The 25,312-nt window shown below is 49.8% G+C and overlaps 1 protein-coding gene across 3 annotated transcripts in view; it reads left to right on the top strand.

The window, feature by feature from the left end:
- The first annotated feature begins 216 nt into the window (after window positions 1-216).
- The window catches only part of VASH2 (vasohibin 2), a 41,215-nt gene continuing 16,119 nt past the window's right edge, over window positions 217-25,312 (top strand). The window contains exons 1-6 of one of the 3 annotated variants that reach the window (XM_025354750.1): window positions 267-334; window positions 10,586-10,674; window positions 15,480-15,536; window positions 16,013-16,087; window positions 22,039-22,420; window positions 23,417-23,532. In XM_025354750.1, coding sequence (XP_025210535.1) covers window positions 10,622-10,674; window positions 15,480-15,536; window positions 16,013-16,087; window positions 22,039-22,420; window positions 23,417-23,532 — 683 coding nt within the window. In that variant the 5' untranslated portion in view covers window positions 267-334; window positions 10,586-10,621. Of the gene's footprint in view, window positions 335-932; window positions 1,410-10,585; window positions 10,675-15,479; window positions 15,537-16,012; window positions 16,088-22,038; window positions 22,421-23,416; window positions 23,533-25,312 lie in introns of those variants that run through there. The other 2 variants (XM_025354732.1, XM_025354743.1) reach the window with 2 other exon arrangements.

Here is a 25,312-nt window from a genome sequence, read left to right as displayed (position 1 = left end):
CCTCCCGCCAGGGAACCCCTGGAGCCAATCAGAACGTCGCGGAGCTCGGGGTTGTAGAGTCCCGAGCCCAGGACCCGCCCCTCTTTGTTGCGGTGGCCAATGGACGCATTCGGAACATCGGCGGCTGCCCGGGTGACTCGGTTATATGTCACAGAATAACATTCGAGAATGGGACATGGAATGAGGCGACGGCCGCAGCAAGCCCCAGCAGCCCCAGCCCCAGCCCCAGCCCCAGCCCCAGTCCCAGGCCCAGCAGCAGCAGCAGCAGCAGCAGCAGCCCCCACTGTCCCGCCGCCCGGAGAGGCTCTGCAGCCATGAAGCCGACCGTCCCGAGGTAGGATACTGGAGCTGCCGCGCGCCCTTCCTGCGCTCCGCCCGCCTGCAACCAGTCCCTCCCGGTGCTAGGCGCTGGAACTCGGGGAAAAGGGGGCGGATGGAGCTCTTTCCACTAGGTCCCCGCCGGGGTCCGGGAGGGCTTCCTGGAAGAAAGCGGGCCGCCTTGCAAGCCAAGGCTGCTGCAGCGCCCTCGCGCCAGCCCTGGTCGCTCACGTGCCGGCACGTTCGTGGCTGCGCTCCTCTCTCGGCCACATCTGGGGACCTAGGAATGTGTGGAGCCTTGCGGGAACCTCCTGTTCCTTCACGCTACACAAGCTGTCTTTCTTCTCCCCACACCTTGCGCTCCGCATCCCCCACGCTCCTTGTGCCCCTCCATCCCCAACCCCCGGGGTTTAGATGTGTGTGAAGCTTCGTAGCACATTTTGAGCTGCCTTTCTAGGTAATAGCAGGGCTGGAAACCCGTCATCGATTCCCAGGGAGGTTGTCAGCGTGCAGGGGGAAGCGGGGGGTGTCGTGGAGACACTCCGGGGCCCCTTACTCGGTTCCTCTGTGGGTCCACTTAGCTGTGGTGTCAGCTGTGTCTCCGCTGATTTCAGGCACCGCCGGTAAGCAGGGAGTCTCCGCGGAGCTCCCGCCGCCGCTCCCCCTTGGCGCGTCCTGCCGCAGCAAGAGGCATGGAGAAGGCCGCCCCCGCGGGGCGCTGATCCCCGCGCCGCGCCCGCGCGCACACGCCCCCCGCCGCCGCCGCCGCCGCCGCCGCGCGTCCCCAGTACTTCGCTCCCCGCCCAGGCCCCACCATGACCGGCTCCGCGGCTGACACTCACCGCTGCCCCCACCCCAAAGGCGCCAAAGGCACCCGGTCCCGGAGCAGCCACGCGCGGCCCGTGAGCCTCGCCACCAGCGGGGGCTCGGAGGAGGAGGACAAAGACGGCGGGGTGCTGTTCCACGTTAACAAGAGCGGCTTCCCCATCGACAGCCACACCTGGGAGCGCATGTGGATGCACGTGGCCAAGGTGCACCCTAAGGGGGGAGAAATGGTGGGCGCCATCAGGAACGCCACCTTCTTGGCAAAGGTCAGTGGCTTCCAGGGCGGGGCTGGGGGTCTGGGGGTAGGTAGGCAAAGAGGGGACCGTTTCAGCCTGTACATAGCAAATAGAGGCAATCTCCATTTTCCTGGTCCTGCTACAAACTCCTTCCTCTCCCCATTCCTCCCTGCCAGCCCTTTTCTAATTGAGATGTTTAGATTGGAAGCCTAAGAAATGGGGAAGGGAGAGGTAGTGGGCTTGCTATCCTGGGACTATGTAATTGGATTGTGCCAAGGTGTCTTTGAACCTCCAGCCAAACTCTATTATTTACTCACCCCCACATACATCCTTCTTCAGCAAAAGCTAGAGCCAGCAGGTACCAGCGATGCCAAAGAATGCATAGACCTCAGGGATCTCACTCTGCTTGTTCTCTTTAGAGTGTCTTGCTCCTCCTCTGCTCCCCTCTTCCCCCAGCAAATGATTTATTAAGCTGTGAATGAATTTGAAATCAACCAGTCAGACTTCTCAGTGTGAATCATTTCCAGACTTTTTGCCAATTTTTTTTCTTTTCTTTTTTTTTTTTATGACAGTGACTTTCACCTCTGAAACTTGCAAAACAGTGAACTCTCTCTCTCTCTCTTCCCAGCTTATTTGGGCTCCAAGAAAAAAGAAAGACTTTTGGCTGAGACTTAAAAGGGACTTTCCAGTACACATGATGAATTAGTCTCACTGGATAGAAAAAGAGGCTGAGGAGTGAAACTCTCTTTTTGCCTTGGAGAGAAGCCAGTGAGCCATTTGGGTTTGGTGGCTAAGGATATCGTTACCGAGGGAGGTAGATGTCCCCTGGTGGGAGTAGATATGTTATATGAAACATCAAAATGCAAACTGGGGAGAAATGCTGCCGAGCCTCGGGGTTATAGCGTGACGGATGGTTTCCCTTGGACCCTGGGGACGCTGGTACGGCTGAGAAGATTCCTGGGCAGGTCTAGGAATGCCAGACTTGAGACCCGGAAGGCCATCTGGTTGAGTCCCCAACCTGGTGACAGCTGAGCATCTGAGCCTGCAGGCCAGAAAGCTGTGTGTGTCCTTGGGGAAGTGACAGAGCCTCTAAACTTACTGCTGCAGTCAGTTACAGTGTTCTGTTACTCTGCTGGTCAAGGAGATCTTCATTGTGCCCAGCTAGAATCTTGCCTGCTTTAGTGTCAACCATAATTACCCTTGCTGAGTTCTTGAACATGAGAACAACCTTGTTCCTGGTTTGCAGTTCTGACTTGAGAATTGAATTTTTCCTCCAGTGAGGAGCCGAGAGCCCTTAAACTTGGACGAAAAGTGACCACAAGGAAAAACACGCCTGTTCCTACTGTCCCATGCTGCCTTCCTTAGTAGCACCAGCACCAACCCTGCCTCTAATTGTGCTTTCATCCTTCCCCCAACCATGTATGGGGGCAGGTGGGGGGGTGCATTCTCTATGTGGGAATCATGGAATTTTCCTATTTGTAGAGACCAGTCTCCCACCTCTCAACAGAATCCCCTCCTCTTTCTGAAGACCTCTTGGGAATGGGGAGCTTGCTGCTTCCCAGGCAGCTGATCTCAGGCCTGGCCAGAGTTGACTGTTAGGAAGCTCATAGACCAACCATAAATCCTCCTCGCAGCACCCTCCCACCCCCAAATCACATTTCATCACTGATTATTGTGTTGCCTTTGGAATCAGGGCAGAGCATTGGTGACTTCCTTTGCTACTCACAGCACCCTTGAATGTTATGAGAGAGTGCTCTTAGGATGGAAGGGACTTGGAGTAAACATCAAGGAACTGAATCCTAGTCTTGCTTGTATGACATCCAGCCCTTGTGCCTCACTTAAGTGAGGTCATTCACTTAAAATCTCTGCCCTTAGTTTTCTCATCTATAAAATGGGAATAGAGCAGACTTTGTAAGTTCTTTCCAACTCTAAAATCTCATGATGTTATGACCCGTGAGTCTCCAGGTCGCTAATGCTGATCTGTGTGATGCTAGAGGTCCGCTGGACTATGAGCACTCAGGACTGTGACTTTTTCTATCATCCTGCTTCTGCTTCTTCCTTTAGCCTTCTTTGTCCACAGATAGCTCCTTTTGCCCTTTTCTTTTTTCTTTTTTTGGAAACAAGGCCTTCCTCTGTCACCCAGGCTGGAATGCAGTGTGTGATCATGGCTCACTGCAGCCTCAACCTCCCAGGTTCAAGCAATCCTCCCACCTCAGCCTCCTGATTGTAGCTGGGACTACAGACACATACCACTCAACCTGGCTAACTTAAAACAAATTTTTTTTGTAGAGACAAGGTCTCACTGTTTTTCCCAGACTGGTCTCAAACTTCTAGGCTCAAGCGATTCTCCTGCATTGGCTTCCCAACGTAGTGGGATTACAGGCATGAGCCACCGCGCCTGGTCTTTTGCCCTTTCTTATGTGTCATAATTCCCAGACCAAGTCACCCTCCTCCTTCTGAGACAATTCCTAGTTTGTCATTAGTCATTTGCAAGCACATATGAAACACAGTATTCTAAATCATGTCTGAGCAGTTTAGAACACAGACTGCTACTTCCTGAGACCTGTACCTGATTTTTCCATTATTGTAGCTGAATGCTGTGTTCTTAAGAAAGTGTTCCCTTTTTTTTGAGATGGAGTCTTGCTCTGTCACCTAGGCTGGAGTGCAGTGGCGTGATCTTGCTTCACTGCAAACTCCGCCTCCCGGGTTCAAGCAATTCTCCTGCCTCAGCCTCCTGAGTAGCTGGGATTACAGGCATGTGCCACCACACCCCGCTATTTTTTGTATTTTTAGTAAGACGGGGTTTCACCATATTGGTCAGGCTGGTCTTAAACTCATGACCTCATGATCCACCCGCCTCGGCCTCCCAAAGTACAGGTGTGAGCCACCGCGCCTGGCCAGTCTTCCCTTTTTTATACAGTGGCCATATCATATTGTACTTTTCATAGTAACTAAAAGGTTACATGAAAACTGCTTCCAAACCAGGAATCCCCAGCCCAGATGTGGACAGTCAGCTTTTTGGCCCTAAATATAAAGAACTTAACATTTCTCTTACATTGCATCTTAATGGTTGGTTCTCTATCCCCAATCCTATCATGGTATCTCCCCTGGCCCCGACATTCCCCAAGCCCTGACCCCTGCCTAGGCCTTAACATGGGAAGAGCCTCAAAAGCTCCCTTTTCCAGGGGCTACTCCTCTGGGATTAGAGGATTGTTCCTGTGCTCAGCTTGGCAGACTCTTTCCTCTGGGGTCGAGTCGTTTTCTCCATCAACCAAATCAATATCTTACTGAGGAATTTGTACAGAAGAAGGGTGGTAGGGTGGCAGCAGTGGTAAAAGCTTGGTGGGCTTCAGGGGGATTAATCATTTTTGGCCATTGACTATAGACTAAGAAGCAAAAGAAGTGGATGGGGGAGGTTTTCAAGGACCTGCATGGAGGACTAAATGACACTTCCTTTGACTACAGGACATTCCCTTAGCAGCCATGGTAACTTCTGCCTGAAGGGCTCAGATGTCCCCTCCTTGCAGGGATTCCCCTGCTTTGAGATCCTCCTTCTAAATTTGTGACTCCAGGCCTCTCCCCTGGTGGTTGTTGGGTCTGAAGATAGCAATTGACCAGGTCAGAGGCAGGATTTTTTCAGAGAGACTTTAAGGAAACAGCAAGAGTCAGTTGGAGGATAATAGCAGATGGGAAGCGAGGCTCAGAGAGAGTGGCCAACCCCGAAAAAAACAGTGGACATTCTAGGAAAATTCTAGGGCAATCCTCCTCTTTCTTAACAGCCTGGAACTAGACTCTCCTTGGGGCAGAAAACCAGGATGGATTCAGCAAGAAACAGCAGTCAGTTTCTTGCAGACCCCACTTCTTGTGTCTTACTCTCATGTTGATTCCCAGTTGGAAAATAATTCACATTTAGAGGACTGAGTTTCACCTGAGTGAAGACACGGGCGTGTTTAGTACTAGAGACCTGGCTGCAGTCAAGGGCCATCCCTGCCCGCTGCCAGCTCTTGCGGGCAGCTCCTTCCCTCCCCAGTCCTGGATTGAGAACCTTCTGTCTGTCTGTCTGTCCTGCACCTCTGTCCCACAGATTCCTGGCTGCCTCTGTTGCAGGAGCCTGGGGCTCATCCTGGGCTTGCGGGTGCTGTTTTGTGCTTCTCTTCCCAAGCTGCCAGAGAAGATTCTTCTGTCTGGTGCCTGCATAGTGTTTTCAGAGTAGGGATGACAAAAGGTTTTGAATTCTCCTTGCTCTTGTTAAAGATTCCTAGTGCCTGGGGTTCTTACTGCCTCCCTGGCTCCTTTCCTGGTCTTTCCCTTCTCTCCCGCACGGCAATGTCAGTTACACAACTGTGTCGGTCCGTATCACCGACAGGTCTGTGCTTCACAAGAACAGAGTGGAAGAGAGGCTCCTCACAAGAGCTTTGCCTGTGGTTTGTTTCATTATTCTTTCTCTTGAACACCATCTTTCTGTCCACTCCACTCCCTCCTTGTGTCCCCTAGCCCCCAAGTTGTCTGGGGCCTCCACCCCTAGAAAACAGGCACAGTGCCTGTGTGAAGAGGTTGGTTTCTATCTGTTTCCTCTAGACTCTGCCTTCATCAGCCTGGCCACGGCTGTGGGGCTAATGTAGGCAGCAGGTGGTGAAACCCTTGAGGGGAAGGGCACAGACAATCAAAGCTGGAGTTTCAGGTAGTACAGCAATTGATGAAATCTGGCAGGAAAATAGCATGAGAAGGGACTCTGCGGGCCCCAGTCACGAACAGAAAAAAGGGATGTGCCCTGGGCTTTTCCTAAAAAGGTTGTACCAATTTATGTTTGCCTCGGTCCTGTAGGAGAGCATCCTTACCAGCATTGGGTATCTACATTTCAGCATGTTTTTGCTAACTGGAAAGGTGGAAAATGATGTTTTGCAGTGGCTTTAATTTGCGTTTCTTATATTACTAGAGCACTTAAACAATTACTTCAAATATTTGGTTACTATTTGCTTTTCTTGTTTTGTGAATTGTCTTTTCATGGCTCTTAAAATTGTGGAGAGAGAGATATATCATGTAATTTACCGTTTTTAAGTGTACAACTCTGTGGCACTGAGTGCCTTCACATTGTTGTGTAGCCGTCACCACCATCCATCTCCAGACGTTTTTCATCTTCCTAACTGAAACCTTGTACCCATTCAACACTGACTTTCTGTTTCCCTCTCTCCCCAGCCCCTGGCAGCCACCATTCTACTTTGTGTCTCTATGACTTTGACTACTCTAGGAACCTTATGTAAGAGGAATTATTCAATATTTGTCCTTTTGTGACTGGCTTATTTCATTTAGCAAAATGTCATCAGGTTTCATCCATGTGATAGCATGTGTCAAAACGTCTTTCCTTTTAAAGGCTGAATACTGTTCCATTGTATACCATCGTATATTCCGTGGGATGCCACATTTTGTTTATTCATTCATCTGTCAATGGACACGGGTTGCTTCCGCCTTTGGGGGCCATTTTTAGTTTCACTGAGGCCTAAAGAGTTTTCTTGTCACTTTGCATGAACTCATAATGAATTAAGGATATTAACTCATTGTCATCAATGCATCCCCAGGGAGCAGTGAACGTTTTCATCCTCTCCATTAAGGTGGGAAGGTATCTTCATGATGTGAAGCTCCCAAGTTGAGTGTCCAGGGACTCTGCTGCTGCTGATTCTGTTTTCCAGTTCCAGAAAAGTATGGATCATTCAGGTTTCCCCAGCCTAGACCCCTGACAATATATTGGTGATGAATAATAACACAGCTTACACTTTTTTCTTTTTTTGAGATGGAGTATTGCTCTGACACCCAGGCTGGAGTGCAGTGGTTCAATCACTGCAATCTCCGCCTCCCAGGTTTAAGCAATTCTCCTGCCTCAGCCTCCTGAGTAGCTGGGATCACAGGCGCCCGCCACAACGCCCAGCTGATTTTTGTATTTTTAGTAGAGACGGGGTTTCGCCCTGTTGGCCAGGCTGGTCTCAAACTCCCGACCTCAAGTGATCCACTCACCATGGCCTCCCAAAGGAGTGAGCCACAGGGCCTGGCCAACACAGCTTACACTTAATGACCACCATATGCCAAGTCCCAAGCTGCCTACTTTTGCATTAGGTCATGTAATGCTTACAACCAGCTTGGAAGGTTGGAAGTAGGTGATACTATTCCTATTTTATAAGGAAGAAAATAGAGGCTTAGAGAGGTCATGCAGCTTGACCAGGGCCCACAGCTAGTAGGTGGCAGAGCAGGGCTTTGGACCTGGTTGTGTGTGTCTCCTAATGACACTCCAGGAAGCCCACCTGGTTTACAGTCCATGGCCAGTGGGAATGTTGGCAGCCCGAGGTGCTGGCTGGAAGTGGACCCTCCAGGGTAAGCCCAGCCATCTCTCCCAGACATCAGAGTGAGCTGTAGCCTATGACATCATTCCGTCTGCGGTCTCTGCACCTCCCCACCACAGCCCTGCCCCCAGCTGGGACTTGGGGAATGTATACGTTTGTCCTCCCAATGGGCAGGAAGTGTGGCCACAGCTCCTACACTCAGCTTACAGCCAGGCTGAGGTAACCATGCAGCTGTTTTTAAAAGCCCTCGGGCGCCATCGGGTTGCTATTCTGAGGACCAGCTGCCGTCGGCTCCCACCCTGCCATCTAGCTCTTGTGGGCTTTGTTGGGCTTGAGGGGGGTTGAAATAATTTGGTGGTCAGTCCTTCAGCAGACTCTTGAGCCAAGTCTTACTGGCTACAGCAAGGCTCTGGCCTAGGGACACCTCTCTGGGGATCTCTTAGGTGGCTGGTGATTCTTCAGGGCGTTTTCCCACGCTTACCAGCTTTTCTATTAAAGAGGTTTAGCCTGTGTTTTTCTGTGCAGAAATGTTTATGTCTTTTGTTTTGAGACAGGGTCTTGCTCTGTCACCCAAGCTGGAGTATGGTGGCTCATTTATGGCTCACTACAGCCTTGACCTGTTGGGCTCAAGCCATATTCCTACCTCAGCCTCCTGAGTAGCTGAAACTACAGGCCTGCACCACCATGCTCGGCTAATTTTTTTTTTTAGTGATGGGGTCTTGCCATGTTGCCCAGGCTGCTCAAGCGATCCACCCACCTTGGCCTCCCAAAGTACTGGGATTACAGGCATCAGCCACTGCGTCCAACCTGCGTATGTCTTCATAAACTAGAATTCCCCTCCTCTCTGCCTCTGCTCCTGGGCTTTCTCTCCCCTTCATACAGGGCCTAAAGCTTGAAACACAGGAGGTGCTAAAGACATACTTGTTCGCGTCTCCCCTTCTCTCCTCACCTTGTGAAATCTCTGGCACATTTTTTACATAAAGCACTTTCTAGTGTATGTTAGGGCAAACACACAGGATACACTTTACATTTTGACTTGCTGTGTGTGTGTGTGTGTGTGTGTGTGTGTGATGGGAACAAATATTCAATGTTTTGCCCCCGAAATGACACTCCCAGACAGAAATGTGATTGATTTGGGTTGACATGTCATACACAAAATGGAGCTTGCAGAATAGCTGTGCTTGAATGGGCACACACACTCACATTCACACGCACATTCACGCACACACACATAATACCTTGGCTGTAATGCAGGAAGTGTGATTCTGATGAGTTTCCTTCCAGCTGACGAGGCAGTTGCTGTGAAGTAGGACATTTCAAAGCCAAGAGAGAATTGAGGCAGTGAGAGGAAAGGAATGTCAAGGAGCATTTGCAGTAAGTGCAGCCAGAGGGGTGGAAGTATGGAAAGAGCCCGATGCCCAGGCGGGAGACAGCGTGCCCTCAGCCTCACACTGGGGCTGGTGCCTGGAGAGCCCGGGAGAGAGCCTCGAACAGCCTTAGGCAGTGTCTGGCTCTGCTGCCTGGCCTGGCTGCCCAGGGCCATCCCCGTCTCCCCAGCGGAGTCCCCTTCCATCAGTGGAGCACCAAATCCCCAGGGCCGCCCTTGCCCTATTTGCGCTGAGGGTGAGTGTCACCCGTCCTCAGGCCCTTTCTGCTTCTCCTTAAGTGGCTTGGCCTGGAGGAGCCTCATTTCTCCTTCCCAGCAGCAGCACTGCCGGAGCCCCACCCACGTGGGCTGAGATTCTCTGTCACCAAGGACCTCAGGAAGACAGAGGTCAGAAGACCGAGAGACACATAGGGGAAATAAAGCAAAAAACAAAACCAACCAAGAAAACCCCAAACCGTGCCTGGCTTTTCAGCAGTGACTCGACTGGACGTCCCTGTCTGTTCTTGCTCTTGGCCTTCAGGATAGGGCTGCTTCCCCCTTTCCAGTCCTTGCCTGCCTTTGGTTCTTTCTCTTCCTGGCAGGGATCAGGACTTCATCTGCTATGTTGTAGACATTCAGGGAGTGTTGACTGAGGGGCAGACTAGGAGGTGAATGTGTTGATTGAGTTGCTATGAGGGGTAAAGTGGTAAGATGACTCATGAGTCAGAGGAGCTGCACTTGCCTGGCGAGAGTCAAGGCAAGAAGAGGGATCTTCCCTAATCCATCTGGGATAGGACTCAGGGAAAGGGACACACTGGGCATTGCAGGGAGGGTGGTATTGAGATGTGGCACTCTTGGTGCCATGTTGCAATTTTCTAGGGCACCGTTCACTTTATTTATTTATTTATTTATTTATATTTTAGAGATGGTGTTTCACCATGTTGGCCAGGCTGGTCTCGAACTCCTGGACTCATGCGATCCACCTGTGTTGGCCTCCCATAGTGCTGGAATTACAGACGTGAGCCACGGCGCCCGGCATCCATTCACTTTATATTCTGTGTAAATGTGGCCCTGCAGTAGAGCACTTGTAGTGGATCACCACTGGCCACGCAGCAAAAGGTGTTATGCAATCATTGATGAAGTGCTTTCATGCCCGTCCTGGGCCAGGCTCGGCGGGGGACACGATAGAACGTGGTCCTTTGCCTCAAGGAGGCGTTAGGCTCCTGCAGGGAAGAAAGCTGTATTCATACAGCACGGAGGGCCATAGAGAACCACCATGACTCAGAGGGAACTCAGAGAGGGAGAGCGTCAATGAAGGACTCACTGTTCCCGGGAGACCTCATGGAGGAGGCACTGCTCAATCAGGTGGCCACGCCAGGGTGACCATGTTGCCATTGGCTCTCAGGAGCACCTCTCTCTCTGGTGGCTTCAGCCCGCTGCCTGTCCCCAGAAGCTGGGCCCCAGAGCGCCTCCTTAATAAACACTTCCTCTTCTCTATTTCTCTGCAGCCTTCAATACCCCAGGTCCCAAACTACAGGCTCTCGATGACGATCCCAGACTGGCTCCAGGCGATCCAGAATTACATGAAGACCCTACAGTATCCTTCCAACCAAGGTCTGAGCACACCCAGCCAGGGGACAGGCATGGTGATCGCAAGCCTGGTGGCAAATCTGTCCCCAGCTGGTCATCAAAAGCTCTCTAAGGTTGGTGAGGCCAGGCATGGAGGGATGTCCCAGGTGGGAGTCTAGAAAGAGTGTGCACGGAGGATGTAATTGCAGTGACCCAATGGAGCAGGCTGGTCCACCTTGAGTCCCTCTGGCTTCTCTTTCTCCCTCCTCTTCCCTGTCCTTTCCCTTTTTCCCCTGAGCACCTCTCTTCCTTCTATCTTCTCTTTCTCCACTTCCTTCCTCTTGGTCATCTTTGTTCCCCTCCTCCTGTTCTCCTTCAGTGTCTTTCTTTTTTAGATGAAGACTTGCTCTGTCACCCAGGATGGAGTGTGTTGGCACACTCTCGGCTCACTGCAACCTCCACCTCCTGGGTGCAAGCGATTCTCCTGCCTCAGCCTCCTGAGTAGCTGGGATTACAGGCGTCTGCCACCACACCTAACTAATTTTTGTATTTTTAGTAGAGACAGAGTTTCTCCATGTTGGTCAGGCTGGTCTCGAACTTACCTCAAATGATCCACACGCCTCGGCCTCCTAAAGTGCTGGGATTACAGGCGTGAGCCACCACACCCAGCCCTTTACTGTCTATTGCCTTCTTCCCTCCTACTCTTCCATTCCTTTTCTCTTTCTCTGTTTTGCCCTCATACCTAACTGCTCATGATCTACAAGAGGCCCACCTGGTGCTGCCTTTGTTTCCCCAGGTGACCCAGGCTGGTGACCTGCTCAGTTCTACATGAATGGTTGGGCTTCTACAATTGGGGGCCCTCTCCCCCAACTTGAGCTTGAGGAAGACCTAAGAAACTCACTGGGTTCAGTCCGAGTTCAGACCAGCCGGTTTGGTCCGTTTCTCCTCCGCATCTGCAGGTTGTTTGTAGTCAGGATTAGATCAGTTCCGAGGACTCCCACGAGCAACACTGTAGGGACAGGGGGGCAGGAGTGGATGGTCCACCTGCCCCTTCTGGCATTTTATAGAGAGAGGAGTCAGATGGGAAGCTGGACCCCAGCACACTGTCCAGGAGGTCAAGCTTCTGTGGACCGCTAGCCTTCCTCCATAAATGTATAAAACATAGCCTGTTCTACAAGGTCCCGGGCACACTGACCGGCTTCCTGTTTGTCTGTCCATACCCAGCCCTGAGGCAGAAAGGATTTCAGGGGACACTGCACACATGCCCCACATGTGCCAGAAAAGCCCGTCCATTCTATGTTATGGCAAAAATCTTCCGGGTGGATTTTTGTGTCTTCCCTGCAGGGACCAAACACTAGCACCGCCCCCCCGCCCAGGGCTTGGTATTACTAGATCGGAAAATACCAGTTTCTGCTCATTTGGGTCGGGAGATGACTTGATTGGCTTCTTTGTTTTCACTTCACGGATCATCAGCTCCCCAGCCGGCATCTTCCCAGTAAATCCTAAGGCAATATTAGGAGGAGCAGGTAGCGCCAGTCTCCAGGAGTGAGGCTGGCGGCCCTGGCCCTTGGAAGGCTGTCTGGTGTTTGTGCTGATGCCCACCCTGGGACCCATATGGGGAGTTCCATGTGGTCCCGAGGCACCAACTCCTGCCAGAGCAGACCCGGACCCAAGAGCTGACCCTTTCTGGATGTGACTGACTCCTCATAGACTATTCTAGAAGGTGACAGCAATTAGAATGCCTCCCACCTCTTTTTTTTTTTTAACTTAAAAGTCAACTGATTATAGGCTTTAAGACTCCCCACTTTTTTTTTTTTTTTTTTTTTTTTTTGAGACAGAGTCTCGCTCCGTCACCCAGGCTGATGCAATCTCGGCTCACTGCAAGCTCCACCTCCCAGATTCATGCCATTCTCCTGCCTCAGCCTCCCAAGTAGCTGGGACCACAGGTGCCCGCTGCCATGCCTGGCTAATTTTTAGTAGAGATGGGGTTTCACTATGTTAGCCAAGATGGTCTTGATCTCCCGACCTTGTGATCCGCCCACTCCAGCCTCCTAAAGTGCTGGGATTACAGGCGTGAGCCACCGCACCTGGCCTAAGGCTTCCCTCTTCTATCTAGGACATGGTCTTCACAAGGATCATCTGGCTGAGAGTTAAGAGAATTAGCCTAACTGGGAATGCATTGATGGGGCAAATATGCATGTGCTTTACATATCATTTGCTCACACTGCTGTAAACCTGTCAGCACATTATCTGCCACCTTTTCATGGTTGCCCTGAAGGATCTGCTTTTCCATTTTTCTCTTCTCTGACCTATTATGACTGCAAAGGTCAATGACCAACAGCATCACTGACTACAGAGAGGGCCAGAGAAGGGAAGTACCAGCAGGCTGCGGGGACCTGCTCCCGGCCCCCTGCCCACTGGGGCCACTGCACAAGGAAGGCAGGGCACCCACTCTTCTACCTGCTGACCTGACTTTTATTTAGTTCCTTGGGACTCCCTACTGCTTTGTCCTGGACACAGTGACAGGTGCCAGGATATGGGGACTGGTTGGCGTCAGTCCTGACGGTGGATGTGCTCAGCTGGCAGTGGAGATAGGAAAGGACGAATCCTGCTTTCCCCTTGGACATCCTCAGAGCAGCAGCCAACAGGAGTGCTGGTGTTGCATGGGGTTCTGGAGAGAGAGGTGCCACATGAGCTCTGCTGGATTAGGGGAGAAGCCTTCTAACAGCAAATTCAGGCTCAGTGAGTATCTCCCCCTCAGGGCATGTTTAGAGCAGACTTCTCCCCAGCCCACTTTCGGGGGCTCAATGATTAAGGAGCCGAAAGAAGACGTTCAGGTACACTTTTTAAAGTTATTTTACTATATGCTTGTCTCACTTGATACACTAGATGTATAAATTAGATATGTGAGCAGAGGAAAGTTGGGCATAGAAGTGAATTTTTGCCAACCGAATTCTACTTTATGTACCAGGAACCTCATTGCTTGTATAAATTTTTGGTGAGGTAAAGAAATCGCTTCACAATGAGAATATTTAGCCCTTCATTTTTGTCTTTTACCTCTAGGATCTTGTATGTTGTATGCTTTAAAAACTGGGCAAGCCTGTAAGGTTAGTTGTTGTTCTTACGGCCCAGGTCAGTAACCCTCAAACTGGTGATCTTCAGAGGTCCCCCAGCCCCTCAGCCTGGAGCTTCCTGCTCAGTCATCTAAGGTGAGGTAACTCTGAGTAGCATCTGGGGTTATGAACCATGGCCTGAAGTCAGACTCTCCAGGGCTGGAGCCCAGAATCTTCTTATACCGAGCTCTTCAGAGGGTTATGTGTGCTCGTGTCTGAGTGACCAAGCACAGCTGTGCCAGGAGAGGAATCCCAGCCCTTTTCAAAAAGGAGGGATCAAAGTGTTTCCAGGCACCCTTGTCACTGTGGGGCACCCACTGACTCTCCCACACCCACCTGACCTGCAGCAGCTCTGGGCATGGAAGTTCAGGCTTCATTAGCACCTTCCCGATGTGCACTTTTCCTATAGGCTTTTGTTTGAGGCAGAAGAGCAAAACCTACAAAGCAACTTCTCACTAGACTCAGAAAAATAAAAACCCAGCCCTCAGAGAGCACAGCATCGGGAAACTCTTCATCTCCTTCAGAACAACTTGGTGCAAGCTGGTCAGTTCCTGAGACCTTCTGGGTAGTCAGCTAAATCCCAGATAGTCAATAATGGTACAGCTTCTCAGATTTAGTAATCAATGCCAAGTGCCAGCACAGGCATGAAAAAAAGTGACATCGCCACAGTAAGCCCTGCTACAGAGTCTGTGCACTACAGAAAAGCCCTATTGCTGTCAATCCACCCTTTCATCCTTGCTTCCATCCATCCCCATCTGCCCTTCCATTCTATCCATCCACTCATTCATCCATCCATCTTTCCATCCATCCATATATTCATCCATCCATTCATGTATTCCTCATTCATTTAGTAATATTTGTTAACTTGCATATGTTGGGTTTCTGCCAGTTTTTTTTTTTTTTTTTTTTGAGACAGAGTCTCACTCTGTTGCCCAGGCTGACATGCAGTGGTGCGATCTCGGCTCACCATAACTTCCGCCTCTTGGGTTCAAGTGATTCTCCTGCCTCAGCCTCCTGAGAAGCTGGGATTACAGGCCCATGCCATTACACTTGGCTAGTTTTTGTATTTTTAGTAGGGACTGGATTTCGCCATGTTGGCCAGGCTGGTGTCGAACTCCTGACCTCAGGTGATCCACTCACCTCAGCCTCCTAAAGTGTTGGGATTACAGGCATATGCCACTGTGTCTGGCCTTCTGCCAGGTTTTATGGGTGATACAAAGATAATGAAAGAACAGTTCTAGCTAGGTATGGTGGTGTATACCTACTAACAGTTCTAGCTAGGTATGGTGGTGTATACCTACTACTTGGGAGGTTGAGGCAGGAAAATCACTTGAGCCCAGGAATTCAAGACAAGCCTGGGCAACATAGAAAGCTCGTGTCTTAAAAAAATTGTTTTTTTAAAAAAGAATAGTACCAACTCTTGAAGAGCTTGTAGTCTACTAGGTGAATTAAGACAAATATTCAACTACCCAGAATACAGAGCAGATTGAAAAGAGCTAGTATAAAGGTCTGTGGTACTTTGAAGCACAAGTTAGAAATTAGATTTCCAGGGCAAGATAGTGAGGAGTTAGAGGCTACTGGCTACCTTCCGGGTACTGGCGACTTCTGAAAAGCCCTCACATCCTCATCTCATTGAGAAATCAGAATGCATAGCTTTCTCTGCCACATTACTGGGACCTTTGGAGTTTTCTGTCACTTTCCCTTTACATACTTTACACAGATATAATCACACAGGGACCCAGTTCTTTGAAATTAGGAAAATGAGACCGCTGAGTGGGTAAGTGGTGCATGATCTATGGGCCAGATGACCTCTCTCCTACCCTCAAGCTGCCATCTTGCTCTCCCAACCTCTATTCCCGTAGCCCAGGGCTCAGGTATCCTAGTCTGTAAGGGGTGGAGGTGGAGGGTGCCCCAAGGCCAGTTGGAGGTGGGACTGAGGACTGAGCTCAGTGGTGAATTCTAACTCCCAGGATGGAGGAGGCTTGTAAACTCTGCCTCATGAGACTTCCTTTATTTGTTCTATTGTAATGCCCTCTGTCTTGGGACATTGGGAGGGTGCTTTGGAATACTGGCACTAACTCCAGGAATTAACTCTTGTGCTTTGGTGCCTTCCTGTGAGGCAACTTCTCCCTTTTCCTTCTGTGCTCCTGCGTGGTTCCTGGTGTGGGGATAGGCATGCTGATGGATTGACAGACTGACCCGAGTGTGTAATTAAATAGGTTCTGAGATCCTCTGCTGTGCTCTATCCTACAGGTTAATGGAAACAGCAAAAGAAATGACGCGAGAGTCCTTGCCTATCAAATGCCTTGAAGCTGTCATCCTGGGCATGTATCCTTTAAGTTATGTATGCTTAGTTTACTGCATAAATGGTGGCTTCACAATGGGGCTGGTTGTGCCTTTAACATTGTAAATCCACAGAGATGATGATCTCCTTTGAGGAAAGTGTCACACTCCTCTGGTTCCTCTCTTTAACTTCCACCATGGAGAAGTGAACCAAATCAATGCTTGGCTTCTTGGACCAATATTAGTCTCACCTGTGAGCTGCAGCCTCCATCAGGGCCAGCTCTCAGGCCAGTGACCTTGCAGACTCACTAATACTCACTAATCACAAGGAGAATTCTAACTTGGAGCGACTACAGAGAGTGCGTATGTGGCTGTTCTTTGCATTAATATGACATTGCAGCAGGAAAGACAGTCAAGGGGAAATGCAATCAGAGCCAAGAGTGCTAGTATCCAAACCCATCTCCAGGGAAAAGTCTGAAAATTCAGTGATGTGATCTCAGCTCCCTGCAACCTCCGCCTCCCAGGCTCAAGTGACCTTCTGACCTCAGCCTCCTGAGTAGCTGGGACTACAGGCACATGCCACCATGCCCGGCTAATTTTTTTTTTATTTTTGTATTTTTGGTAGAGATGGGGTTTCACCATGTTTCACCAGCAGGCTGTTCTCAAACTGCTGAGCTCAAGCGATCCGCCCACCTCAGCCTCCCAAAGTGTTGAGATTACAGGCAGGAGCCATCGCGCCTGGCCTGTCAGGAAAAATTCTAAGAGTGGCGTGTGGAGGAGGCCAAGCAGTGCTAGTGTATCCTGACCTGACAGGACCTCCAGCTAAAACAAGGGTCTAGCTTCTCCCAAACTTTCTGTTCCATTTTTCACCAGACTCCTGGCTCTTCAGCCTGAGAGGAATATGGTGCAGAGAAATTGTGATGGCATCAACATCTTGGTGGTGATGGCAATTGAACACGATCAGATAGAAAAGCAAAGACGCTCCGAAGTCCTATGGGATGGATGCTGGAAGGGACAGTGGAAAAGGAAACACTGCAAGACAGGAGCTTGAGAGATGGTCCCAGGCAAGATCAGTTAGGTCCTTGACCGCTGTGCTGAAAATGACTGTTTTCCAAAAGGCAATGGGCAACCCAGATGAAAACTCTGAAGCAGAGGTGTGGCGTGCTTCGGTATATGCTCTAGAGATGTAGTTTTCCAAAGGACAGGCTGAAGGGCAGATTGGGGAAGGCTGAGCTGGATCAGCAAAGCCCGTTGGGGGCTGTTACATGAGGGAATGGTGAGGCTAGACTGATGGCCCTGGGGATGGGAATGGATTTCAGGGAATGTGTTTAAGAGCTATCAAGGAGATAGAATGTATAGGACTTCTAGGCCAACTAGATACAGGAGTTGATGAGGAAGGAGTCAACAGCTCCAGGTTTCTGAATTGGGCAATCGACTGCGGGATTAGCAGGAGGAATGAGAGTGGCAGAGAAAGGAGATGCTTCAATGCAGACCTGAATTAAAACAGCGCCAGTGAAGGTGGAGGGAAGAGATGGAGGCATATATCATCACCACCACTGGGGGACTGCTTAGATAGGAGTTACTGGAGAACGGCAGTGACTCCATATTTCTGGCTTGCATGATAATGCCATAGTCCAAGGGAAGGACTTCAAGGAGAGGATTAGATTTAGGGAGAGGTGAGCTCAGATTTGGACATGTTAAATTTGAGGTGCCTTGTGGGATGTCGGGATGAGGTATTTGCAGTGTGGAGCTCACAGAGAAATCTGCACTGGAAATGCGAATTTAGGAGCTGTGATTAGGGGGTTGCGCTTACTGTTCAACAAGTGAGAAGAGAAAAAGATCAAAGATGAAATCAGTATTTTTTTGGTCTAGTTTGGCACAAAGAGCCCATGAAAGAGACTTAAGAAAGAAAGTCAGAGAGGTAGAAGGAAAATCAGGAGAGAAAGGAGATGGAGAAGTGAGTATAAGGACATGTGGCTCAAAATTAGACTGGGGACAGGAGGATTGATCTAGTCTGTTTTCTGGGTCTCCTGGACATCTTTGTGAGAAGGGGAATCTCTGTGTCTTTCTGCAGCCTGTGGAAACACTTGCAGGCCTGATCTGAAACAAGATTGACCACAGGTGCCTTGGCTGACATTTGAAAAATGGAAACTTGAACCTTACTGAGGCCCCTCTCCAACCCTCCTGTCATCCTCCTCCCAGTTTCCCACAAAGGAGATGAAACATGTGCCTGGGGAACCCAGCAGGAGGCTGGGAATGGGGGTCGGGGCAGCAGATGGCTCAGGGCCCCAACTCTTTAGTGGCAGGAGTCAGCCACAGCTGTTCAGCGAAGCCTCCTGCAAGTTTAATGGAGGCAGACAATTGGCTGGGGATGCGCTGGTGGACGAGATTAACGAAGGGGAACACAAGCCCAGGCCCTTCATGGGGTGGACAAGCTAACTTCAGACTCTTTGTTGAGGTGTGTCTGAGTGCCTCTGGATTTAGGTCATTGAAATGACCACCTCCCTTACACAATAGTCTCATCCCTGCACAATTTTATACATTCGAACATCATGCCATTGGAATCACCCACAACCTTTTGGAATTGTGGGGATAGACCCAGGAACAGCCTTTGAGCCTGTCCAAATCAGAGACAGTGCGCTCATGGTTTTTCCTTTGTTCTTATCCTTCTGACATTTCAGAAAAGTGTGGGAAGGTGGAGAGCTTCAGTTCACACTGCTGAACTCAGGGAAATTTGACTCTTGCACACAGACAGGAAACACAGACCTGAAATCTTCTTCTTTTTTTTTTTTTTTTTTTTGAGACCGAGTCTTGCTCTGTGATCCAGGCTGGAGTGCAGTGATGTGATCTCGGCTCACTGCAATCTCCACCTCCTAGGTTCAAGCGATTCTCCTGCCTCAGTCTCCCGAGTACCTGGGATTACAGGCGTGTGCCACCACGCCCGGCTAATTTTTTGTATTTTTAGTAGAGATGAGGTTTCACCATGTTGACCAGGCTGATCTCGAACTCCTGACCTCAGGTGATCTGCCCGCCTCAGCCTCCCAAACAGACCTGGATTCTAAAGGTTACAGCATCTTTGTCTTTTTGCGCCGGTCAGCATCCCTGGGTCCTGCTTTCCACTCGGGGATAGTGAAGGTTATGAATGGGGTCATCCGTCTGTGTCTCCCACAGGCCCTTCTGCAGGTCCTGGCTCAACAACTTTGAAACTGGTTGGCTTGGCTGCTTGGACACCTGTGTCCATCAGCCTGTCCTTCCTTGCTTTCCCTGTTTTTGACTTTAGCCCAGAGTTCGGGATTCATTAGTGCTGAGCCACTTCTTTTTAACTTGCTTAAGGACATGCGCATGCTTTTACATGCATGCTAGAGAGGTAGACCTTTGCTTCCAAATTATCTTGTGAACTATGGCAGGTATTTTGGGGGACCTCACTGGCCATGGTGGGGCTTGCTGGTGGTACTAAAGCACTGTGGTTTATTAAAGTAACAGGTTCATTATGAGAGGCAGGTTAGGAATAGCCCCAGGAGGCTGGATGCTGGAAAGATGATCCCGGGTTTGGCACTGCTGCTCCCACTTCCCTGGAAAAGCTCAGGTTACTTCCCTGCCTGCCTCCATACTACCTCGCCACCTCCCTCTCCATTCCCAGTTGCTCCAGGTCCCAAGGCTTTTCCAATTGATGTCATGATGGGACAAATCCTCGAAATCAGTGACTCATGACACGAGGGACTGGTGCTCTCTCTTGTCTCCTCCCCACTTCTCCACCTGGCTGACTACTTATCCTGTAAGACGAATTCCAGTGTTACCCTGCTGAGGCCCCTCCTCTGTCTACCCAGAGGTTGCTGGGCTTGCCTTTCTTATAGCACACATCACATTGTGTTTTGGTTTTTATTGTGGTAAAATATTTATAACATAATTTACCATTTTAACCATTTTTAAGTGCACAATTCAGTGACATTAAGTACATTCATAATGCTCTGCAAAATGACCACCATTCTGACCAGGCGCGGTGGCTTGCTCCTGTAATCCCAACACTTTGGGAGGCCGAGGAGGGCGGATCACCTGAGGTCAGGAGTTCGAGACCAGCCTGGTCAACATTGTGAAGCCCTGTCTTTACTAAAAATACAAAAATTAGCCGGGTATGGTGGCGGGCACCTGTAATTCCAGCTACTCAGGAGGCTGAGGTAGGAGAATTGCTCGAACTTGGGAGGCAGAGGCTGCAGTGAGCTGAGATCACGCCACTGCACTCCAGCTTGAGTGACAACGTGAGACTCTGTCTCAAAAAAAAGAAAGAAAGAAAGAAAGAGAGAGAGAGAGAGAGAGAGAGAAAGAAAGCAAGAGAGAAAGAAAGAAAGAAAGGCCACCATTCCTCCCCAGAAATGAAACCCCATACCCGGTAAACAGCACTCCCCAGTTTCCTCCCTCCAGCCCCTGCCCACCACCGTTCTACTCTCTGTCTCTGCACTTGCTACTTCAGGTACCTCAGATGAACGGAATCATACCATATTTGTCCTTTTGTATTTGGTTGATTTCACTCAGCATGTCTTCAAGACTCATCCTGCCCATTGCAGAATTTCCTTCCCTTATGAGGCTGAATAAATTCTATGGCATGTATACACTACATTTTGTTCATGTCTTTATCCATCGATGGATATTTGGGTTGCTTCCACCTTCTAGCTGTTGCAAATAATGCTGTTCAGAGCATGGGTGTACAAATATCTGTTGGGGTCGCTGCTTTCAATTCTTTTGGGTATGCACCCAGAAGTGGAATTGCCAGGTCCTAGGGTACTCCTGTTGAATTATTTGAAGAATTGCCATACTGATTTCATTGTGTGCATTCTGAGTCCATCTCCCACCAGACCTCTGGGGAAGGGTTGTGTTCTTATCTTTGGCTCCATAGCCCTTCCTGGCAGGCTGTCGGGCACAGCAGACACTCAGGGTTAAGTGTTTGTTACACTGACTTAAGCAGCTAAGGAATGCCCTTGTTCCAGCCCCAGAGAACTTGCCCCAGAAAGCAGCTAGGAATTTACGTAAGAGGACTCAGAAGGATGTGATTTCACTCCCTAACTGCCAATTGATCTCACATGATAAAGTGAAGAGAAAGCAGCTACAAAACATTTTTAGAGAGTGGAGCCATCCGTGACTAAACCGAGGGCAGAGGGTGAGGCTGCTGCCAGTGCTGTGGATGGGTTCTGTCGGCATCCTTCCCTTCAGGACACCTGGATTAGCTCTGCACCGAGAGCAGTCCTTTTAAGTGTAAGGCAGTGCGCATCCACAACCTAAGGTTCATTCTTTCTGTAAACATTAAACAAGCCCGTCTGTGTACCAGGCCAGTGCTGTGCCCAGGGAATGCCAGGATGTGAGACACAAGCCCTGCCCTCACAATTGCAACACAGGATGGGTAAGCACCAAGTGCCATGAGGGCTCTTGTGTGTTTTGGAAAGATGATCCCAGGCTTGGTGCTGCGGCTCCCCCTTCCCTGGAAAAGCTCAGGTTATACTCCCCTGCCTGCATTCACACTTCCTTGCCACCTCCCTCTGCATTCCCAATGGCTCCAGGTCCAAAGGATTTACCAATTGACTTGGGGCGGGGCAGGGAGCAAGAATACCTAAACTAGGACGAGGAAGGTCAGGGAGGCATGACACCCAGGAAAGGAGAAGGGATGGTCATGAGGCTGTTCCAGGCCGGGATGCAGCCTGTGTGAGTCCTGGGAGCAGAGGAAAAAGTGCCTTGTTTTGTTTTGCAGGTATGTAATTACTGAAGAAAATGACAAGTTTTTCTTTTTGTCTCATATTAACTTGGTTTGGATATACAACATATAGTAGATAGTTAAAGATAACAAGCGAATGCTTTATAAAAGGATTAGTCCGGAAAAGTTAGATGTGGGCCTGCGCAGAGGCAGGGGGATGGACTCACTGACCCCCATGAGACACTTTCCCTTCCTGTGCATCCAGGCTCCGAATTTTCAAGGCCTCCTTTCTCTTCCTTGACTCGGATTGTCTAAGCTACTTAACCAATGGACAGCCTTCCATCGAGCGGTTCCCCATCAGCTTTAAAACCTACTTCTCAGGAAACTACTTTCATCACGTTGTGCTGGGGATTTACTGTAATGGCCGCTATGGCTCACTGGGTATGAGCCGCAGGGCTGAGCTGATGGACAAGCCATTGACTTTTCGGACTCTGAGTGACCTCATCTTTGACTTTGAGGACTCCTACAAGAAATACCTACACACAGTCAAGAAGGTCAAGATTGGACTATACGTCCCCCATGAGCCTCATAGCTTCCAGCCCATTGAGTGGAAGCAGCTGGTCCTCAACGTCTCAAAGATGCTGAGGGCTGACATAAGGAAGGAGCTGGAGAAATACGCCAGGGACATGAGAATGAAGGTGGGTGCTGGGAAGACAAGGAAGCCATGCAGGAGAGCTCTTTTCCCATTCCTTTCTCTCCACCTCTTGCTCCAGGCCTCATTTTTCTAGGATGGTCAAACATTTCTTGAGGTTAAAGTCTCTCTTTGCACGTACTACTGCAAAGAAAACCATATAAAATCAGTTTAGATGTGACATTTAAAATGATGTCTTGTCCTGCAATTCCTTCTATGAAATCAGATCTAAAGTGTTAGTCATTTTATACTGAAGCTCTAGTTTGCTCTGTTTTGTTGATGTAATAGGGTGACCAATTGTTCCAGTGTGCCTGGAACTGCGGGCCTTCCCAGGACAAGAGATTTCCAGTATTAAAACCTGGAAAACATTACATGCTCGCCTTATATAGACTATACTCATACGTCCCTCTTCCCTCTCTCAGTTTTACCTCCAAAGTGATGTGATTCTCGCTTGTCCATGTCCCTCCAGGGCTTGTGCAGTCACTAAGAGAAAAGGATTATGCTGACTTCAGGCCTGGCTATGTTTAGCACTGGTGGACTTGTCATGTTCAGTCTGCAGGACCTGGAGTGACGATTCCTGATCAATTAAAACCATTCTGTCATATGTGTGGGATGGGAGCATCAGAGGAAGAACAAGCTGGTTTCTGGGGCAATGTAGATGGGACTTTGCCTTCATGAGGAGAGGAACTTGCCAAGCAGATACACACAGCCCCGGTGTGGGGGCTGAGGCACTGGGCCGTGTTCCTCTCTCCACATGGCACGGGGCACAATGTGACCATCTGTATATCCGTCTTAGAAGTGGTGCCCTTGCTGCTTGACAGTACAGGACGAGAGAGGAACGTGTGTGTCTCCAGCCTCCTTTTTTTAGAAATCTTCCTGCTCAGTGCTTTCTAATCCATGGCGTCATGATTGGGCTGGGGGTGTGGGATGCGGTGCTGGAAGAAGACGTGGGGCTGGAGATCCTTTAGGAACCAGGGTGATTAACTCCTCACATCTCCTTCAGATCCTGAAACCTGCAAGTGCCCACTCTCCGACCCAAGTGAGAAGCCGGGGAAAATCCCTGTCCCCCAGAAGAAGACAGGCAAGCCCCCCGAGGAGGCTCGGCAGGCGAGACAAGTCGTGAGTAATATTTCCTCTTCCCCAACTCAAAGCCCAACACACACATTCAAGGGGTTGTCCAGGCCCATGGGGACAAAGCTGTGTCTTGGGCCCGGCATTTCAACCAGACAGCAATCTCCAAGAGGACTGCCCCTCATTCAGGGGACGTCTATGGAAAAGGATCCGCTGTGCACATCACCCCCATTGCCACTTCTCTGCTGTCAGTTGCACACACAAATGGAGGGATAAGTCCTAGGCAGAATGAGGTGAAGAATAGCCTGAAATGCAGGCAGCCCGGAGGGAGCTTCGGACTTAGAATTAGGAAACCTGGGGCTGGAACCGGCTCAGCTGCTTGGGGATGTCTTTGTTATCTTTCTGGGCATAAGTTTTTCTCACCCATAAAATGAGATTGTTAGAATTTATGAACTTTCCTAAAATTCTGTAGTCCTCTGTACCCAGCAGAAAGTGTGATAACCATCAGTAGACGGTGGCGTCAGAAACACCCACCAGCTCATCTTCTTCCTTGGCTAACTCTACCCTCTCCGTTTCAGCCCTGAGGCCAGTGATCCCACGTCTACTTCTTAGGTCAAAATAACCCACTTAAGCAATGACAGATTGGAGATGCTGGGGATGCCCAAATTCACCAGTGTTTATCTGCTGGCAAATATTTGAACGATAGCCATCCTGGGAAAAAGCACTGCTTTTCTAACAGTAGCAGCATGCTGTGTCACCCAGCCTCTTGCCATGCTGGGACCATGTGGCACAGAGCACAAGGGGGCTTGGTTGAATCCCAACTCTGTCACATGTTAGTTGTGCAGCTGGGCACATCCTTCCTCCTCGGGGAGCCTTGGTTTCCTCATCCATGAAAGAATATCAAAATGCTCTCCTCGCCTATCTGACAGGGTGGTTTGTGAAGATCCAGGTAGATGATGTAACGAGAGTGACTTGTCAACAGTGAACTGTGTTCACACAAGCACATTATCATCGCCACATCAATCCTGTACACTGAGCAGGGAACATTTTACAAGTTTTGTTTTCAGGTGAAGAAACCAGGACCCAAAAAGGGCTTGTTATCTTGTAAGTTCTGTAGCTGGTCAGTGGGAAGTGGGGCTGAAACCCAGGTCATCTGATTCTGGGAGGTGGCAGGGCAGAGTCGGGGAGGGTTCCGTTTTCAGAAGAACAGGACGGGACGAAGTACTTTCATTTCCAAGGATGGTTTTTTACTTGCCCCATTCCACATCCTAAAGCCAGTCCTGGGTTCAGCAGGTACTGCCACGAGGGCCTTGGTGACAATGGCTGTCGTTCTGGGCTGGAAAAGAGGGTGTGAAGCAGTGAGAGGTCACGTGTTCCCGGTAGCAAGCGAGGCTGAAGATGAGAATGGCTTCGGCATAGGTTTGTCCTTGTAGGGAGCAGGATGGCTTCCGACCTTTCACACATGGCCTCCTGACCCCAATCCTCCCCCTGATGCTAGCCACTGCCCTTGACCCTTGACCCTAACCTTAGCCCTTTCTCTCTCTCTCTCTCTCGCTTTGATTCAAACATCCATTAATTGCTGTCGCTGCACAAAGTAGTGGTTGTCTCAGAGGACTATGAACATAGAAACCCTTCCCAGAGGGTCATTTAGCATAGAGTGAGTGATCCAGCAATAGCAAGTTGCTCATAAAACAACTGATTTTGTCTGATTTATTATCTGTTTTGCCCAAGGAGGGCTGAGTCATTCCCTGAGGAGCTCCCAGTCTTCAGGAAATGTCGAGCAGTCTATAAAAGCCTGCCCTTCCCTTTAGATTCTAGAATCCAGAGC

The sequence above is a fragment of the Theropithecus gelada genome, chromosome 1 (genome assembly GCF_003255815.1).
Source record: "Theropithecus gelada isolate Dixy chromosome 1, Tgel_1.0, whole genome shotgun sequence".
Classification (NCBI taxonomy): domain Eukaryota; kingdom Metazoa; phylum Chordata; class Mammalia; order Primates; family Cercopithecidae; genus Theropithecus; species Theropithecus gelada.
The sequence above is the reverse complement of the archived record's forward strand: the minus strand, read 5'-3'. Positions and strand labels throughout refer to the sequence as shown.